This window comes from Numenius arquata, chromosome 17 (assembly GCF_964106895.1).
Source record: "Numenius arquata chromosome 17, bNumArq3.hap1.1, whole genome shotgun sequence".
Classification (NCBI taxonomy): Eukaryota; Metazoa; Chordata; class Aves; order Charadriiformes; family Scolopacidae; genus Numenius; species Numenius arquata.
The window spans coordinates 3,961,813-3,976,117 of record NC_133592.1 but is presented as its reverse complement, the minus strand read 5'-3'; the positions used below and the strand labels follow the sequence as shown (position 1 = coordinate 3,976,117).

The following is a 14,305-nucleotide window of genomic DNA, read 5'->3' as shown; positions in this document are numbered from 1 at the left end:
GCGCTTCCGGGGGGGGGCGGAGACGGCGGCGGCGGCGGGATGGAGGAGCGGGACGGGTTCCGGAAGGTACGGCGGGAGCGGGCGGGGGGTTCGGCCCGGCCCCGCTCCCCGCCCCGCTCACCCGCTCCCCTCTCCCCGCAGGAGACGGTGGACCGGCTGCTCCGCCTCCACTTCCGCGACGGGAGGACTCGAGGTACCGGGGCGGCGGTACCGGGAGGGAGGCGGGGGCCCGGCCTGCCCTCCCCCCCCCTCCCCGTCAGCGCTTTGTCGTTGCAGTTAACGGGGACGCGCAGCTGCTGATGGCGGAGATGCTGAAGGTGTTCGTCCGAGGTGAGCGCGCAGCCCCGGTCACCCGGCCGGTGCCGGGCCCAGGGCCAGCCTGACCCGCCGTAGAGCCCGGTACCGGCCCGAGGGGACACCCCCCCCCCTCCCCCGCCCCGGCCGGGCCCCCGCCCGCTCCCCAGCGGCCGCCTGCAGCGAGCCGGGTCCGGGTCCCCGCTTGTCCCCCGAGTCCCCCCTCACCGCTCTCCCGGCAGAGGCGGCGGCCCGGGCAGTGCGGCAGGCGCAGGCCGAGGATCTGGAGAAGGTGGACGTCGAGCATGTGGAGAAAGTACTGCCCCAGCTGGTGGGTACCCGGGGAGCCTGGAGGAGGACAGGGATGGAGCAGCCTCCTCCTCAACCTCCCAGAGCCGAGGCTCGGGGACCTGGCCGGGGTGCCAACACACTGGCTCCTCTCTCCTCACAGCTCCTGGACTTCTAGAGGCCTCACGGAACACACAGGCCCTTTCCAGCAGAGGATCCTGACCCGACCACGAACATCGGGATCATCCTCAGTCCAGCTCTAGGAAGAACAATCTCAACTCTTTATTTCTCTGCCCGTTTTGCTTCTGTTTCCCCTCTCCTTTACCAAACACGGCAGAGCCCCGGGTAACCGCGCTGCCACAGGCTGGTTCTGGTCGGCTCCATCCCCTTCAGCAGCAGCCACCCCCCCAGCACGGTGGGAGCCGCGATTCCTCAAGCTAATGCGAGAAACAGGAGCTGCTTCAGAGACGCACGGAAAGACTCGACGGCTGGAAACCTCGTCCAAACTTCAGGCTCCCTTCGCCTGGGCAGGCGGCTGCGGCAGAAACGTCAGGTCCAGCTCCAAGCCTGCCTAATGAATAGGTTGTTAACAGGAGCTCAGTCACAGGCTCTTGCCAAAAAGCAGGTAACTGATCTTTATTTTATAAATAAACAGTGCCTGTCCCTCACTACCTTCCAGTGTTTCTCCAGGGCTGCGACATCAAAGAATGCTTGGAACCTTTTAACCATTTGATATTCTCCTCAGAAGCTGCTTCCCCTCTGCTATAAATTTGTTCTCACAAAGAAACATCAATAAATTAAAACCGAGTCACCCTCCCTCGTGTAGGCTCTTTGCTGCAATTAATCATGGAAAGTCAAGTTGCTTCAAAGACTTGCAGGGTTTCCCCCTCACCCACCCTTCTCCTCTGAATCTCTGTAGGACGAAAGGAAAAAGGACAGAATAACAAACAGCATGTGTGAGAATCCCACATCAGGGACAGCCTGGCCCCGCAGCCGCGGGGGGCCGGGGGCTGTGGAATGAGAACCCTGACACATGTAGGCAGGGCCCCCCCTCCCCACCGAAGGGGGTTTGTGGGGAAATGCAGAGCCGGCTGCGCGGCGAGCGGCCGACACCAACCCGTCCCGAGGACTGACACCGTCCCAGGCGACCTGTGCTCATTATGGCTAGTAATAGCCAGCTGTTGTCCCCCAGTGGCAGCCGGAGGCTCGGTGGGGCACCGTACTCCTTCAGCCCAGAGCCGTCAAGGTCGTCGCTCAGGACACCAAGCACTCGGAAACTTCAAGCAAACCCACAATTTTTAATAGGCACTCTTTCTGATGACGGTACCAGCTCGAGCAGTGCCCCGTCCCTCCGCGCTGCAGCCTCTCTGCCAAGACAAGTGTTTGTGCAGCTGCACGACGAAACCAGGGAAGGAACTGACCTAGTTCAGCCTCCAGCCCCACAACCAGATGGTAAAAAAAAAAAAAAAAAAAAAAAAAAAAAAGCAACAACAAAAAAACGCAAGTATTACTACTTTTGAATGCCCCAAACCCCCAGGGGGAGAGTTCAGCTACTACAGCAGAAGTGATGCTGAAGGTACCTGCACGTGTTGTTCTGTGCCAGGGCAGGAATCCTGGTAGCCACTGCCTTAGTGCAGAGCCTGCAGTGTTAAATATCAGGGCATCTTGTCCCTCTTAAGGAATGGACAAGCAGGGGCAGCACTGAGTGAAGTCACGCCCATAAAATCTCCTCATCCTCACCCCTCAACACACGAAACTGCCCCAGTAACACGGATATTGCTGCTTCTGTCCCTAAGCTTTTCCTTCCGGTTTCCCCTATCAGGTACTTGTAACTGATGGTTGTCAGAACTGGTGAAATCAAAACAACTAAGCAAATCACTACTCTTTGATGTTGCCTGTGCTCTTCAAAAAACAGGACTAGCACATCTCAAAGCACACTACAACCACCTACCAACCCCACCACTGCTGTTTGTTCTAACCCTGTCAATCAAACACACCGGCACACCTGTATCATCACCCATCATTAGGTATGGCCGTTAGTTGGCCCCTGGTATATCCTGCATAAATTCAGTACGGCAGCTCTAGCTGCAGTCCGCCTCCAAATTCTGTGGAATGAACAAGCCTCCCACAGCACCTGAAGGAGGCACAGACAGTCCTACGGAGCGCAGGCTCAGCCCACACTTAATCCACTGAAGTAATACACTTTCAACTTTTTTTTTTTTAGTATTTTTTATCCTCTAGTATGTCTTTTATAGCCTGTGGAGTGCAAGAAGGGCTTGCTTTCCCCAGCACGGATGAGAGCAGCAGCTGTAGGTAGTGCTCTTGCACCCCCGCTGCTGGAGGCCGCACACGTTCCCTGTTTACGTTTGGGCGTCATATAAGAAATCAATCAACATTTTTGCTAAAGCATTCTGCTCCCTCCACTTTGAGTCTCCTTTTCCCTCTTCCACCTTCTCTTTCATGCCTCCCCCCTCCCTCTGAGTTTCTTCAAAGCATCTGGGAGCATTTGGAAGTAATTAGACCTGAAGGGAAATGTTGGCCAGGCTGGGAGACAATGACAAGTGCCAGGAACCCTGGGTGCCCTTTCTAGCCACTTTGAAGTTCATTCAGATGGTACAAAGCTCCGTTTTGCTTTGTTGGGAAAAAAAAAAAAAAATGGGAGGAAGGGAATGAGGCATGACAGGCCCATTGAAAAGGGAGCAGGTTCCTGAGAACTGACAAGAGAAACTGAGTACTGGGGGAAGAAACGTACTATCAAAGAGACCGACAGAAAGGCCTCCTATGGCCACTCTGCTTTATTACATCTACAAATTGTGCAGATGCACACGTAGATCGGGGAACAATCGTCTATACAGCGAAAATGGAAAACGTCTTATTACCGTAACAGGGAACCCCAGCTGTCCCGTATGAATCACTGATCCATGGAGAAGACTTCAAATAAAATACAGCACCATGGCTACTGTGGCACTACGGAGTTCATCTCCGGCGTGAGCGCAATTCTAACCACTACCCACCCCAGCGCGGCATCCGCAGCCAGCACAGACCTGGGGCCAGGGCTTCCCCCTGCACTGACTGCTCTGCTGCAGGAACACAAGTCCAGAGACCGAAGGTCACACGAAGAGACCCTTTTACTGATGTTTTTTTTCCTCACTGTAACTGTAATGACTGATGTTAATTATACGTAGTGAAAATAGAACACAGAGCTTGGGGCAGAAACAAACTCCAGGTGCATTCCATTAACAGCTAACCTGTGTTGTTTGTTAACAAGATTCTGGCCATGGAAAACCAGGCCAAGTGCAGCAGATCAAGAGGTCTCACAGGAAAAAACCTGGTTTAAGTGACCTAAGTGGTTCCCCTTCACCCACTTTCCAGCCACCTATGCCCAGAATTATCAGCAGCCCTAACCCCAGCCAGCAAGAAGCAGAGAGAAATCTTGTTCTAGGCAGCACTTAACTATAGTTGAAACTGAATCGTATCCTGACGCTAGAATTCAGGCAGCTGACTCGGGTTATCTCTGAAGGTAGAGCTGGGAAGATTTGAATTTAAAAATATGGATAGAAACAAAGTCCTTCACAGAAAGTACATAGGAATTATTTGCCCGTTAATTCTCTATTCATATTATTTGCATGCAAGAAACCTTAAATTTAACCTCTAACCTTGCTTCTGTAGTCACAAAGACCACAAACAGGCCTTCCCCTCCTCCAAAAGGTGAAGCTAGCATCTGAAATAGCAATTTTCTATTTGTAACTAATGTTCACACAGATTAGATCTCTCCAGGGCCACCAACAATTTCTTACACATTTTGAGTAAGTTCATCAGGAAAGAGGCACAGCTGACTGCTCACTGATCCAGCAGCCCAGAACGGTTCATCTCTTCCCACCTACAAAATAAACATAAGGGCATTAAAACGCTTAATCACGTCATTTGCACTGTATCGTTTCTCACTAACACGATCTTGCTGCTGAGGGTTCTATACGCTGCTGCGCCCAGGCAACGGTTAGGCAGCTCTTAGGGGCACTCCTTAGGGAGACGGAATGGTGAATACTCATCACTTTCGGAGCAGGGAATTTCATCCTACTCATTATTAAACACACATGTTAGAGCGTCTTATTAGCTTTTCATACCAGCTGTTAATGGGCAACCTGCACGGGTAGGCAAGATGATATTTCATACTTTATCCAGATCATCTTTACTTCGGAAAGAAACTTCTACTCTGAAGTGGAACGCTTCAAGTATGAAGATACCGTTCCCCACGTGACCTGCAGCACCAGTCGGGAAGAGACCAGCCCCAGCAGGGATCGCACCAGCCCACATCTGCAGCCTTCCAGCAATCCTTCCACACCCCACGCTGGAGCTGATGGCCCCACAGCATCTTTCATAATCAAATACTAACATTGTCATTCAGGAAGTTAACATTTGGCATTGTTAGCCAGGGAATTCCATATAATTCCTCTTAGTTTTATTGCCGTTAAGGAGGTTGATTAATGTCTTCCTCCCCTTCTCTTTGCCACTGCATCAAAAAGTGAATATTGCCAATTGTTTAATTCAGGAATCCTTCTTCTAGTTACTTCATATTTCTTATAAATTCTCATATAAAACCACACATAAGCTATTGTTTCTGAGACTAAAACCAAGGTTGCAGTTTTCTGATCAGGATAAATCAAGAAAAAATTCATAATGGAAACTTGGTTGTAATCTTAGCTATGGAAAACCACTGTTTTCAGCGAAGATTAAAAACAGAAAGACCAACTCAAAAAAAAAACCAAGAGAAAGGAAAGTACTAAAACAGACTGTACCAGCAAAGGAAAAATAACGACAGAGGTTTAACAGATGACATGGGCCCTTGGTATGTAGAATATCATTCCTATTAGTGTTTGAACTGCACTGGCATCGCTAAGAACTCGACACATTTAGCCCAGACCATAGTTAAGGGCGCTGCAAGCATCTGGATTAGACATCAGACTGAACACTGCCCAGAGCCTGCGCTAAGGAACTTCTCCAGCGAAGGCTGGGGTTTAAGTCACAAACTGATTTGAGACTGACAAGCACCAAACCACACATCCTGCCAGCCCCATGCTGACATCTACAGACTATCCTCAACATTTGGCCCAGAGGAACCCGCCTTTCCGGGGAGTTCAGAACGAGAAGACTCCTCGGATTTGGTGATACCTGGCAGCTTCAGCCACTTGGGTACTTTCCCAGGGGCCCTTCTCAACACCCGTGGAGCTTCAGGCGCACTTGCTGGTTCTGGCTGCTCATCGGGCTTTTTGTCACTTCCCACTTCTGGTTCAGACAGAGATGGAACTACTGATTCTAAAGATGATGAAGCAGAAGGAACTAATGATTTGGACAAACATCTGAGGAAGAAAAGAAACAAACAGAATGAATTTTCATTTTTTTTATAATAGCCCTTTGAACCACCACCACCTTTAAACTTTTAAAGTCAGATTGAAAAGGCTCTTCTTTTTCATGATAAAAGCCCTAGGATTTACTTGATTTAGTCACTGAAATCCTACTTTTCAAAGGACTCTCAAAGCTATGAAGTCAAGTATGACAGTATGACTCTCTCAGGAAAAAATGAAGTCCTGGTATCCCCAGAGCACATTTCTTTGTAGTTAGATGGGCTCATTTCGTGCTTCCCATCCCCGAAATACTCACCCCATTTGCAGCTCTATTCAGTCCCAACGTACCTGGCTACTAATAAATCAGCTGCAGAAGGGGAAACCGCAGAGCTCAGCAGGTCCGATTTCAGGTAACAGTCTGTATAAAAATGAAACCCAGAGACATCAATCACTCAGAATCCCAAAGCTCTCAGCTCAGTAAATACCTGCTGTACACTACAGTAAACCTCCATCACCTTCCCCCAACTGACACAGGACACTTTTAAACTGTGACAGTCTCTTTCAGAACTCAAGGTGCCCTATTTCGTCATTCAAACCTCAAGACCTTGACATTTTCTTTCAGTGCTCACTGCATCTCAGAAACTCCTCCGTGAAGCCAGAGCATGCTTTAATCTCTGGGAGAAACGGAGATTCTAAGCATAAACCAGAGGTGTCAGAGAATCAAAGATTCAGATCTGTTCTCCAGCCATCCCACTACAACAGGAGGTCCATAAAAGTGTTTCACAGTCATTTGTCTAGTTAACATTTTGATCAATGGAATTTCCTTCTACAGAGCTGTTCTTCTGTCACTCTTGTCCCCATGGCAGACAATGCCGACCCCAGAGCCTAACAAATCTCCCAAAAAGGCACTACATTTACAGCTGTGCTCAAGCTGACCAACCAAGCTCTCTGAAGAGCCTCAGCCTTTCAGAAGGGGAACATTTACCAGCGTTCCCGAGGACTGCAGTATCTTTTGTTGGAAGAGCTCTGAACATAAGGAAGTTATTCTTCTGGGTCTACTACAGGAGCTATACCATCAGCTGAAGAGGAGGAAACTCACTCACCCCTGCACTCCTCAGATCCGAAGTGAATGACAGCAGTTGGAAAGAGTTTTGCCTGCAGCAAAAGGGGAAAAGATCAGTGACGGCAGACGCTTTCACAGTTTGCTGTGAATGTTAGTGACAGGTTAGACAGCTACGGACAAATTCACAGGGTTTAAGCTGAGGTCACTGAGCCATCGGTAATTCTGAGAAGGCTGAACTCGTGCAGAGCCCAGGGCACCCAGAGTAAGGCATGATGCAAAATTCTAAGACCTATTCCGCTACACACAGGTGATGCGACCTGCACCGCAAACACTCGTTGCGCTGATGAGCTGCCATTTTTTTTCCTCTGTCCCCATATCTCAGGCCGTTAAACTTCACCCACATTCTCCGCTGCTGAGCAGGTAACATAGGACTAAGAATCTTCCTAGACCTGGGTGGCTGATAGCAAGAGAAGGAAAATCCAGCTATGCCCTCAGAAATCTCTTCTACCTCATTCTATTACGTTTATACCCTGTCTCTAGTTGGAATTTGTTTCAACAGCAGCTTTCCAGGATGCGATATACCCTTTTATAAATCCAGCCTGAATTCCTAGTTCCTACTTTTCAGAATAATTGCCATATTCAAACGTTTTTTTCTGTCCATTTAACTCATTATGTGACCTAGATAACTGTAGGACTGCCTTTTTCATGTCTGCATTTATCAGCCCGATGATCTTTACTTCATCACATTTATTATACACATTGTCAAGCCCCTCCCAGAGCCTTCTCTTTTCCAGGCTTACCCACCCCAGCTCCCTCGGCCTCTCCCCACATGTCGGATGCATCAGTCCCTCAATTATCTCTTGGTCTTTCGCTGGGCATCAGAGAAACTGCAGAACTGGACTCGCCATCCCACTGGTTCAACCCGGAGTCACAAAAGCAACTGCAGGTACCTGGGGAGGGCACCCACCCACGGCCCTGCTCCTACGCTGAGTATGGGACCCTCAAAGTAACTGAAGAAGCAGAAAAACCAGGGCTGGGACTCAGCACTGCATTAAAAAACACATCATCACCATCTCCAGATGGTACATCCAAGTGTTCTCAAAGGACTGCCGAGGAAGAGATTTAAAATTATTATGCTTGGCACTAAAAACAGACACTGCTGCAAGCACAGGCTTGTATTTGTAATAGGGTTTGAAGGTGATATGCAGAAGATTAATATGATACGGTGTAATCAGCTGTACCAGTAAGGATTCTGAAAGAAAAGTATCATAATTGCTACCAGAATTAACACAGTATAATACTACATAAAGAAAAACTATTTTAAGTTTTATAGGCCTTATACTAAGAGACAGGTAAAGAAACCAAATCATCGCAGTGTAAAAGAGCTAAGTTCTGTCATAGCCAGAAACCGTACAGAAAATGTTGGTTAATGGTCTACATTTACCCCGGCAAAACAGTAACACTAAATTTCTCACTTTGATCCAATAAATAAATAAACAAATGCAAGCAACTGCCCCTCTCGGTGTCATTAACAGGTACTGGTGAATGGCGCGGGGCAGGCTGCCGGCTCTGGAGCTTTCCTGAGCCTCTGTTGCCACCATCAGCACAGTCCGGACACGGAAACGACGGTCCCTGGACCTGACCCAGCACAGCAATTACTGGAGCTCAAAGGAACCCTGATCTGCACGGGGGAGCCTCTGCGTTGCTGCCTAATACAGGGACTAATAAAAATGCATTAACTGCAGGCAAAATGAAACGGCTTCACCTGTCTTCCTGACTACAAACTTCAAATGAGTATGTGGCGTTACAATTTTTTTTTTTTCACATTAATCCAAAGGCTGTAGGAGGCTTTCACGTACAGTATGGCCTACATCACGTTAGACTGAAGTGGGAGACATTCATCATTCCGCTCCAAGGCTCAGCTCCTGCTAAAGTGCCCAGGCATCTTCGCATCCTTGAACTGACATTTTAGCAGAAATCATTATTTATTAGGTCTTTTAACATTTCATTCCTCAATCAAGAGGGCCTAAGGTTGCCTGCTCCAGTCACAAAGACGGCTCTCCATAAACTTTTTTAATTAAAAAGTACCAGACACGGTTTAGAAACCCCAGAGAAAACTCTCGCAAGAGCTTTGATGTTTCCGCTGCATTCGTCTGAAGGGATCCCTCTATTTAGGAAATGGGTGCCTTAAAAAGGCCCCCCCCTCAACACACATACACTCAAGCCCTTTTACACACAACATCCTTTTCATGCCAGCTGCAAGTTGGAAAATGAGGTTTTTGTAGCGTGTTAGTGTTGGAATTTTTTAATAACCTCCCCTCTCTTTTTTTCCCCTCCCGACCAATTATCTTGGTAAATAATTAACATTCTGAAGGAGATAAGTAAGCACAGCATCTCAGAGCTCAAAGCCCTTTAGTTCAAAGCCCTGCCCTTTTCTCTTCGTTTCCCTGCTGCCGCCACCGAAACTTCCTTGTCAATCACGGTCTGGGCACACGCATCAAAGCTTCATGTGGGAATGGCCCCAAGGGGTCAGAGAAAATTCATAGCAGGGCCTGCAAGAGGCACAAAGAGAAAAAGAAAGCGAGAAACACGGAGCGAGAGGGAGACAGACACACTCAGCCACACAAACACACACACAGAGTGTGCCCCAGCATAAACCTCTACCCTATTTACTCACAGGTTGACAAATAACCATAGTTCTAAGATGCAGGATCCACCTCCACAACCATTTCCCGCTGCTGGCAAAACATCAGTCCGAATGTTTCAGTTCAAAATCTTTTAACTGAAAGAAACTTAAAGGAACTAGAGAGCAGCTCACGAGTATAGAGAATGCAACCTCCTTCCCATGGCTCATTACAGAGCCCCCTCTTGCCAAAGTTCTTTTTCTTCAGTTTGGATTGACTACTGGCTCATGGGTACAACCCTTTGTCAAGTGTCCTTTGTGCAGAGGTCTCAGGTACCACCCCAGTGCAGCACCCACTGACGGCTCGGTACAGACGGCAGCTACGTCTCACCCATCACCCCAGGAATGCTCCAGCCAGTCACTGGCGGGACATAACACTGTCTGAGATTTTATTTTTTTTTGGTAACACAAAAGTATTTAAATCAGCACCAATTTCACATTAAAAAAAAAAAAAAAAAAAAGCGCCAGTGGAATGATCCCACTGGCCAAGGAATGTCTTGGCATAAAGATGAGAAGGCTTTAGTAGCTGCAGTCCAGGAAAACACACAAACCCGAAGATGGAGCCTTTAGTATTCTCTAACGCTGCTGAGAATACAAGGATCAAACACTGGGCAGACCATTACCTGAAAACTCCATTCTCAAGTCAGCGGGTATTTCCTTACTTGCAGAGGTTCTAATGCAAATATTAACGGTCTCTAGAAGAACTCTGCAGTTCTTAACCTCACTGCATAGGATTCTTATAAGAATATCTGTGAATCGAAACAGATTTAGAAACCTCTTGGAGTCACACTGAGCCCACCAGATTGACCAAAAGAATCACAGGCTGCTTGAAACAAATATTCAAAAAACTCCATTCAGTTATATGTGAAGAATTACTACAATATGAATGAGTCAACAGCTAGTTACTATTCTCAAATATCCAGCATTTCTCTCCCTTGCTGCTTTGATTTCCAGCCAAAGATAGAATGCCATTCTGACTGGGAAAGTGGATGCTATTAATCTATCAAATTATAACGTTCAAATCACACTGTGCAAGGCATATTTACAAGAAATAGTTTGATTATTATTATTTTTATTGCAACAGAACCTAGAAATCCAATTGAAAATCCCATTGTGCAATTATATATATGTAATGAGCAGCAACATGCAATATAAATAAAAATGTAAGAAAGTACGATGCTTTGGGGCTTTTGGGGGGTTTGTTTGTGTGGGTTTTTTGGTACAGATGAAAAACTGAAACTTAAAGAGCTGAAATAACTTATTCAAGGTCACACGGGATGGCAGTAGCAGAAATGAGAACTAAGTACGTAAGTCTCCGGAGTCCCATCCAAGGCCTTAATCACAGGACAGTTTTCTTCTGAAGGGATCGGAAAGTCACTGATGGGGCAAGAAGTGGAGGAAGCCAAAGTCCTGCTTACTGTCCTCCCCGCGTAAGGAGTATCATTGCAAACAGCCCAGCTCCTCGGATTTTACAAAGACCTAAATAACACAGCTTCGTCAATTTACTTAGTTACGGTTGCAGAGGTTTAAACGAACGTTTTCCATTTCTGAAATCCGAGGAGTAGCCTCTCACTCACAAAGCCACATCTACTCCGAAATCGTGCAGCCGAGTCGCTCCCGGTTTTGCTGGGACGGGCGAGCGCAGTTGCTCCGACCCCACGGCGGTGAGCGCGGTCTGTGACAGCCGCACGCCGGGGCTGCTGCATCTCGCATTCCGTGACAAAAATACCGACACTACACCAACGCTCCCCTGCGCATCCAGCTGCGATACACCAGAGAAACATCTCTGCTTTGTTCTGCTGCGTGCTTTAATAACTTTTTCTCTAGAGCACAGGGAAGATTTCAGGCAGAACCCTCCCCAAATAACGTCTCTGTGTTTCCTCCGTCACTGGGTATCTCCAGATGCACAACATTCAAAAAAATCCCACAAAAGGCACCCGTTATCAGCCGGCAGTCACCCTGCTCGGGGACAGAGCGACGCTTTGGGAGCAGGCAGGGGCTGCCGTCCGCGGGGAGCTCGCTCGCAGCTGCCGGAGCGAAGCATTCTTTCCGTTACACGATCCGAGAAGATTAAGAGCGCACAGGTCTGCTGCGAGTCTGATGTTCAAAGATGAAATAAGAAAACAAGCACTTCAAAGGAACACGCGCAGGGAAGGAGAAACCCAAGCTACCAACATGAAATAACTGCACAGTACACACACCCCGAACACATAAACTAGCTCTTGGAAAATTCAACCGGAAAGCCGGTGGATCAAAAGCTTCTCCAGCAAGACTGCAAAGCATCGCCGAAACAGAAATAAACACCAGGGCCGTGGTGAAAGGGGCAAACTGACTAAGTGGTCCCTGTTTATAACCTGAGAACAAAGCTGCTCAATGTGGGCTGCCACTGCCAAAGAAGATGGATGTTCCGCAGCCAGTTCGGAGGAGGTCTAACCCAGCCAGAGCAGGGACCTTTAAAATTCATAAGGCAAAGATAAGATTTGAAAGCGCTATTTTGAGAAGCCTACTTAAGAAGGAATTCAGGTATAAAGAGCGTTCATTGAGCCCTTGAGCTGAGATCAGAAAGATCTGGCCTCCGAAAGTGATGGTGGGAGAGAGAGAACGCTTTTGGCAGAATTTCCACTCTAATCCCAGCCGTACAGGGAGGTCCCTCACCCCCACCGAAGGGACGGGTCTCAGTCAGCTCCGGCAGCGAGCAGGGACAGGCTCCGCGAGGACGGGTAACGGACCTCGCAAGGCAAACAGGGTGAGACTGTACCAAAATCTCGTCAGATGAGAAAACCCTGACGCACAAGTAAAGGGCTAAGAATTCACACAGGACGGTGAACGCCATCCTCTGGGCTGGATGAATTTCACTGTTAATTACAATTTTCTTTGCTAGCGAGTGGAATAACCGCAAGGCCTGCCACTGGAAATACCTCCGACGGACTGACTCTGATGAAGTAATTTTTTCTGGAATTGCATTCAGGCTCTTGCCAAAAGCCGAGAAGGCTTCACACTGCTCGATTCGGCGTCGGCTTCACTGAACACGCACGCCAGACGTACTGCCCGAGCTGGCACTAACAAATAGGATATGGAAACAGAACCAAAGGCAAAGAAAGGAACAAACAGCTCCTCTGGATTTCTGCCCCACGGTACGCGCCAGAGGAAACACTCGGTGCACTCTAAGATCTGATTAAAAGATCTAAATATTTATGTGGAAGCCTGTGGATTCCTTCAGCTCCTCTGAAGATGGATGATGGCCTCCTGCCCTCTTTGCTGCCTTGACTTTTCCAGTGGCTGCTATTCTTACCTTCTGCTAACTCTTTCCTAGTAGTAAATCAGGAAATCAATGATTTTTTTTCCACTAACACACCCCAGATAAGCACTACACAAGTGCCTGTTTCTGGGAGGAGAAAGAAGGGAAGAAGCAACTCTGAAAAGTTCAGCGAGCCTAGAAAAACACAAACAAGCAACTACAGCTATAAGGAACCCAAAGCCAAGCGCTACAAGAAGGAAGCCTGCAGTTGATCAGTTCTGGAGAGCAGAACATTATAAAACACTTCAAGGGACACGAGGATAAGGCAGCCAGCAAAAACAGCAATAACAAAAAAATCAAAGCAATGCCTTGAAGTCTTTATGGGTTCCAAAAACTCCACGTTGCTGCCAATCCGTTTGCTCACTATACTGTAAATACACACATATTTTGGGAGAATTCACTTCAGACAGTTCTTTCAGCCCAAGTAATCTTGGCAAATAAGTTGACAATATTTTTCTCTTTCCCCGGTTTTGCTTGCAGCGTAAAGGTTCTCCCTTCGTTGTAAGCGATGAGATTTAATGATTGTGGTTCCAATCTTATCAGCTTGGATGGAGTGAGAGGGTGGAGACACAGCAGAAGTGTTGATAATATGGTACTCCACCATCTGCAGTGACTGCTGTCATTGGCTTCAGCACATATTTCAGTCATTTATAAATATCTGAATGCTCAAACGTGCTCACGTTGCTGCCTCAGACACCATCCATTCTCACAGCCAGCACCACGGCAGCCCACAGAGCGGAGGAAACCTACTGCTGATGTAAGAGCTGGGAAAGCCAGGTACAACTCATGGTCCACATCAGACATGGGACAAGCACCCCAAACTCCCGGTCACACCACAGAAGCAGTAACTCTACCCCAGCACAGGGTGGGTTGTGATGCCACCAGAAACCACACAGTCTCCGTGACACGCTCGTGAAGCGTTGGGGCTGGCAACGTCCCATGTCCAGAACAGCCCATGCTTGGGTTCAAGCAGGTTCTGCCTCTGACGGCCTCAGCAAGGACCCCAAGTTTCTAGAAAATCCTTTCGAAGTTCATCAAGAGAATTCCCATATCCTCGGAGGGTGCTGCTACAATTCTTTATGTACCAAGGCATTTCTCAAAGTAAAGGAGAAAACAGAAGGCAATTAAGTAGCCTATGACTAAGCTGAAGGGAATAAACAATTGGATGCTTCTCTGCCACAGCCCTACTTAAAAGTAGTAACAGTCCACTTAGGTTTAGACATGAGCGTGTCATGTATTTTAAGATGACACGAGACAACCCTGAAAACCAAGAATGGACCGCGCAGAAGCCATAAATCAACCTCTTTTCCCTTACTCTTTGGTTTTCTTAACTATTT

At 47.9% G+C, this 14,305-nt stretch overlaps 2 protein-coding genes across 3 annotated transcripts in view; one reads left to right on the top strand and one right to left on the bottom strand.

Annotated features, from left to right (window-relative positions):
• The first annotated feature begins 14 nt into the window (after positions 1-14).
• CENPX (centromere protein X) lies at positions 15-1,398 on the top strand. Of its 2 annotated transcripts, XR_012463545.1 has the most exons (6): positions 15-66; positions 142-193; positions 277-330; positions 537-625; positions 746-1,164; positions 1,262-1,398. XR_012463545.1 is itself a non-coding variant. In XM_074159984.1 (5 exons), the coding sequence occupies exons 1-5, from the start codon at positions 40-42 to the stop codon at positions 758-760; spliced, it is 237 nt and encodes a 78-aa protein (XP_074016085.1). In that variant the 5' UTR covers positions 15-39; the 3' UTR covers positions 761-1,398. The 2 variants fall into 2 exon arrangements, 1 of the variants encoding a protein (XP_074016085.1); XM_074159984.1 differs by having other exon boundaries at positions 746-1,398.
• Positions 1,399-3,360: 1,962 nt separating this feature from the next.
• ASPSCR1 (ASPSCR1 tether for SLC2A4, UBX domain containing) overlaps positions 3,361-14,305 on the bottom strand; it is a 37,779-nt gene continuing 26,834 nt past the window's right edge. The window contains exons 13-16 of the mRNA XM_074159983.1: positions 7,028-7,079; positions 6,273-6,342; positions 5,752-5,939; positions 3,361-4,462 (exon numbers count right to left, since the gene is read on the bottom strand). Of these exons, the coding sequence (XP_074016084.1) occupies positions 4,449-4,462; positions 5,752-5,939; positions 6,273-6,342; positions 7,028-7,079 (324 nt within the window). The 3' untranslated portion in view covers positions 3,361-4,448. The remainder of the gene's footprint in view (positions 4,463-5,751; positions 5,940-6,272; positions 6,343-7,027; positions 7,080-14,305) is intronic.

Bases quoted from the DNA above. Each gene is read 5' to 3' on its own strand.
- CENPX (XM_074159984.1), top strand. From the start codon at position 40: ATGGAGGAGCGGGACGGGTTCCGGAAG. The intron at 67-141 runs GTACGGCGGGAG...CTCTCCCCGCAG, and splicing joins AGCGGGACGGGTTCCGGAAG to GAGACGGTGGACCGGCTGCT. The intron at 194-276 runs GTACCGGGGCGG...TTGTCGTTGCAG, and splicing joins CCGCGACGGGAGGACTCGAG to TTAACGGGGACGCGCAGCTG.